This window comes from Bison bison, unplaced genomic scaffold (assembly GCF_000754665.1).
Source record: "Bison bison bison isolate TAMUID 2011002044 unplaced genomic scaffold, Bison_UMD1.0 scf7180017864527, whole genome shotgun sequence".
Taxonomy (NCBI): Eukaryota; Metazoa; Chordata; class Mammalia; order Artiodactyla; family Bovidae; genus Bison; species Bison bison.
This window is the reverse complement of record NW_011495078.1, coordinates 715,578-720,798: the sequence shown is the minus strand read 5'-3', so window position 1 is coordinate 720,798 and position 5,221 is coordinate 715,578. Positions and strand designations below refer to the sequence as shown.

The 5,221-nt window shown below is 49.0% G+C and overlaps 1 protein-coding gene across 2 annotated transcripts in view; it reads left to right on the top strand.

Annotated features, from left to right (window-relative positions):
* TMCO3 (transmembrane and coiled-coil domains 3) overlaps positions 1 to 5,221 on the top strand; it is an 18,479-nt gene that overhangs the window by 8,764 nt on the left and 4,494 nt on the right. For both annotated transcript variants that reach the window (XM_010831440.1, XM_010831439.1), the window contains exons 7-8: positions 907 to 1,093; positions 1,174 to 1,291. In XM_010831440.1, coding sequence (XP_010829742.1) covers positions 907 to 1,093; positions 1,174 to 1,291 — 305 coding nt within the window. The remainder of the gene's footprint in view (positions 1 to 906; positions 1,094 to 1,173; positions 1,292 to 5,221) is intronic.

The window sequence follows — 5,221 nt, the reverse complement described above, 5'->3', positions numbered from 1 at the left end:
TTGTTGTGGCTGCCTTTGGGTCTGGGGTGAGCTGGGGTCTCTGACGGCCCCTCAGCTCCGACATCCCAAGCGCCACTGAGCTCTGGCTGCTCCCCGCCTGGCAGCCCTGACCCTTGACCTGCACCAGGGGCACACCCCACGGCTTCGTAGGCAGGCTGGAGGCTCGGCGTGTTGGCTCTGAGCTGACAGTTCTCTCGCTGTGTTGGGTACGTGTGGGAGATTACTGGTAGGGCTTTGAGGTGTTAGTAACTGTGGGCAGGCCCCTCTCGAGGCTTGGGTGAATTCTCCCAGACGCCTGATGAGAGGCTGTTCAGAGATGCCTGGCTCTGCGAGCTCCTTCCTGGGCCTTGTGGCTGAGGACATCTCTGTTCTGCTGTTGGGCGCCCTGGATTTGTCGTTTATCCTTAAGCCACCTGGGCCGCCCCGGTGTGTCCCAACCCCGACCCCAGGATCAGGGACAGGCGCTGTTTCCATTAGAAGAGGGGCCATGGGTCCTCGGCTCCAGTTGTGTTCTGAGGATGGGGTGCACACGGAGAGGGAGGGGCGTGCTTAGTCCTCAGCAGTGCCCGGGGCTCAGGGGTCACGTGTGAGCACCTCAGTTTCCTGGTGTTGTGCCCTGCGTTTACTGCAGAATCGCTTTCTACAGGGCCACCTGGTTCCTGAGCAGGGGCGCTTCTGCTGCTTGGGGCCGTGGGCGCTGAGGCATGTACACGTGGTCCTTGGGGCCATGGGTCCTGAGGCGTGTGTGCATGTGCTCCTTGGGGCCGTGGGCTCTGAGGTGTGCGTGCAAGTGCTCTGAGGCATGTGTGCACGTGTTTCTTGGGGCCATAGGCTCTGAGGCATGTACGCACATGCTCCTCGGGGCCGTGGGCGCTGAGGTGTGTGCACGCCCCTGTGCTCCCCCAGGTGTGGAAGATCTCCCTGCAGGGGCCCTGCTACATGACTCTGCTCATGGTGGCCTTCGGCTTGGTCTGGGGCCACCTTCTGCAGATCAGACCCACCCAGAGCGTCTTTATCTCTGCCTGCCTGTCCTTGTCGAGCACACCTCTGGTATCCAAGTTCCTCGTGGGCAGCGCCCGCAGTGACAAGGAAGGTAGGTGGGCGTGTGTTCCAAGTGATGCTGGAGTTGCCTGACCCGAGTCCACACACTCTTAGTGGTGTCTTCCCGAGCAGGCGACATCGACTATGGGGCGTTGCTGCTGGGGATGCTGGTGACTCAGGACGTGCAGCTGGGGCTGTTCATCGCCATCCTGCCCACGCTCATCCAGGCGGGAGCTGGTGCTCATGCCAGGTATGCTTTATGCTGTGCTTTAGTGCAGTTTGTTTTTCTGGCTTCAGATCATTTGTTTATCGAAATACTGCTTAGCACTTTTTCCCAAAGACATGGAACTTGTGCAGCACAGGCTCAGAGCTTAGTGACAGCCGTCACACCCCTGGGCTCAGATCCAGCTCCATGGCTGTGGGCATTCACTTTATTTCTTCCTTTCTAACCTGTATGCTTTTTCTTTCTTTTTCTTGCCTTATTGCACTGGCTAGAATTTCCAGTGCTTTGTTGATGAAGATGGTAAGAGTAGATGTCCTTGCTTCTTCCTGATCTGAAAGGGAAAGCATTCGTGCGTTTCTTCATTTAGTGTGATGCTAACTGGGAGTTTTGTAGTTATTCTTTATCAGTTCCCGGGTTGCTCGGAAGTTCTGTCTTGAGTGCACGTTGGATTTTGTCAGATGCTTTTTCTGCACCTACTGATATGATTGTATGGCTTTTCTTCTTTACCCAGTGTATATGGTGGATTACATTGATTAATTTTTGAAAGTTGAACCAGCATTGCGTATCTAGAATAAATTCTACTTGGTTATGGTATATAAATCTTTCTATGCATTGCATCATCTAATTTGCTAGTATTTTGTGGAGGACTTTTGTGTCATGAAAGATACTGGCATGTTGTTTTCTTTTTTATTCTCTTTATCTGCTTTTGGTATTAGAGTAATACTAGGCTTGTAAAATTATTTGGGAGGTGTTCATTCCTCTTCTGTTTGCTATTTTCTAGAAGACATTGCATAAAATTGCTGTTAATTCTTCCTTAAATGTTTGGCAGAATTCTCCAGTGAAACCATCTGGGTCTTGAGAGTTCCTTTTTGAGAGTTTTCTGGAATTAGAAATTCAGTTTGCTTTATAGTTACAGGGCTGCTGGAATTATCTGTTCCTGTTGTTGAACGTGCTAGTTGGGTTTTTTGAGGAATCGGTCCGTTCCATTTAATCGTCAAGTTTATAAGTGTAGACTCGTTTGTCGTACTTTCTCTCCCTTTGGTGTCTGAGGTCTGCAGTGATTGCCCCTCTTTGATTCTGCAGTAGCCCTTTCTCAGAACCAGCTCTTTGTTTCACGGGTTGCTGTCTGTCTGCAGTTTCGCGTCCATTGTTTTCTACCCTCCTTAGTATCATTTCTTCCCTTCTGTTCGCTTTAGGTTTATTCTGCTCTTATTTTTCTAGGTTCTTGGTATGAACTCAGATTATTGATTTGAAACCTTTCTTCTTTTCTACTACAAGTATTTAGTGCTATAAATTTCTCTCATAGCACTGTTGGCTGCACTCACTTACTTAAACATTTTGAATTTTTATTTTCATTCAGTTAAATGCATTTAGGAAATTTCCTTTGATACTTCCTCTTTGATCTGTGGATTGTTTAGAAATGTGTTGCTTAATTTCTAAGTGTTTGGTGATTTTCTTGTTGTCTTTATTTTATTGATTTCTAGTTTGATTCCACCATGGCAAGAGAACACACACTTTGTATGATTTCAGCTCTTTCTCATTTGTTGAGGTTTGTCTTCTGGCCCCAGATATGATCTGGTAAATGCTTCAGAGTCGCTTGGAAACAAAATGTGTGTATTTTTATCATTGTTGAGTGCTCACGTGTATCAGCCATTCCTGTTTGTTCGCACGTTGTTCAGTCTCTCTGAATTCTTGCTGTAGTTCAGCCACCTGTTGAGGGAGTGGTTGGAAACCTCGGTTGTAACCCCGTTGTCCGCTCCTCCTTTTAGCCCTGTCAGCTTTTGCTTTATGTGTTTGGGGCTCTGTTGTTTGGTGCATTCATATTTAGTATCATTTTGTTTCTGGTAATCTTTCTTGCTCTGAAATTCACTTTATCTGATATTGATACACATAGTCCCTCCTGATTATTTTTTATTCACGCAGCCCACAGTACACCTTCTCTTCCCTTCAGCTTTCAGCCTCTTGTACTGTTGTATCTGAAGCGAGTTTCTTATGGACCACGTTTTTTTGGATGATGCTTTTGTGACCGACTCGGGAAGTCTTTGTGTCTCAGTCGGTGTGTTGAGACCACTTGCGTCTGAGGTGAACACCGTCACGTTGGGGCTCAGTCGGTGTGTTGAGACCACTTGCGTCTGAGGTGAACACCGTCACGTTGGGGCTTAAGTCTTGATGTTTCATTTTGTTGTCTCCGTTTCTTGTCCTTTTCCGTTTCCCTTGCATCCCAGCGGCACTTGCTTATTTTTAAGCATTCTGTCTTAGTTTGTTTAGAGTGATTTTTAATGTGTTGCTTCCTGTGGCTCCTTCTGTGACTCTTCAGGCGCCACAGTATCCCCACGTGGACTTGGTCACCGCTGTTAGCATTTCACCGTTTCTTGGAGAACGTTCCACGACTTGTGTGAAATGTGGATCCTGTTTCCTTCTAGGGCTTTTTCCTCCCCTACGTTTTAAATGTAATTGTTGTATTTCGTATTTTCTCTACTTATGTTGAGTACTGTTATCTGATGGCTTTTTAAAGTTTTGCTTCAATGATTAAATAGGATTTTTAAGTTTTATTTTATTTTTGTTTACCTTGCCATGCAGCTTACAGGATATTAGTTCCCAGCTAGGGATTGATCCTGGGCCTCTGGCAGTGAAAGCTTGCAGTCCAGGGACTGCCCTGGACTGCCAGGGAATTCCCCTGAAATAGGATTTTTGAAGCTCATGAGAAGTACTACTTACTATACTTCCTGTCTTTCACCCATCTGACTCTCCTTCTCCTCCCTTCTGTGCGGTCTCCTTCCTGCTTGAGGACTCTGGCCCCTGTCTCACTGTTAGCCTGCTGCGGGCAGCAGGCTCTCTCGGTTTCCCCGTCTGAGCGTCTCCCCACTTCGTCCTGAGGGTGCCTGTCCACGGGGTGGGTGTCTTCCTTCCAGGGGCAGCAGGCTCTCTCGGTTTCCCCGTCTAGTCTGAGGGGGGGTGTCTTCCTTCCAGGGCCTGGTCGTGTGTGCTGCCCCTCCCTCTGGCGGCCCAGCGGGGAACTGGCTCCTTTGGGCTGCGTTTCTCCGGAGCAGCACACGGCTCCGCTCCGGCTGTTCTTCTTTTGTTTTAGTTTTCAGACATGGTTTACAGCGTGTCCTGGCATCTCGGTCGAGCTGACGGCGCACGCGATTCCGAGGCTGGCATCCTCCCAGACCGCTGGCCTCTCACTTGTCCCCGGGCGCCCTCTGGCCTCTCCTGCGAGGCCACTGATCCCACTGCTGCCCTGCCCCCCGAGGCCTCCCTCTACGTGGACGCGCTGGGGCCGCAGCAATGAACCTGTGAGCCTGTGACTCTCTCTGGGTCTGCTCTGCGCGGCGTTCATTCGGCTCCTTGCAGCCACAGGTTTCCGTCTCTTGCCTGATTCGGGGATTTCAGCCCTGGTTTCCTCAGGTGCTTTTCCAGTCCCCCTCAGCCCTCATTCCAGGACCCCATGGGGCCAACACGGCTCTTCTCTTGCCTCCCGGGCCTCCAAGATGCTTCTTTATCCGTCTGTTTTCTGTCTGTGGCTCACACTGGGTAGATTCTGTCCAGATGCTTCTTTATCCGCCTGTTTTCCGTCTGTGGTTCAGAGTGGGTAGACTCTGTCCAGATGCTTCTTTATCCGCCTGTTTTCCGTCTGTGGCTCACACTGGGTAGATTCTGTCGGTTTGTCAAGTCCCCGGGCCCCAGCGCCTGTCGTTGCCTCTCTGCTCTTCAGCTCATCCAGCTTCGGTTAGTATGTTGTTTAGTTGTATAATTTCCATTTTATTCTTTTTTTTTAAACTTCCATTTCGTTGTTGAGATTTTCTGTTTTTTTCTTCCCTTTGTTTCAAGAGGATTTTTAATTGCTATTGAATCATTTTTATGACAATTGCTTTAAAATCTTTGTCAGATAATTCTAACGACGACTGGGTCTTGATGTTGGAATCTCACTCAAGTTGTGGTTTTCCTGATTGTTGG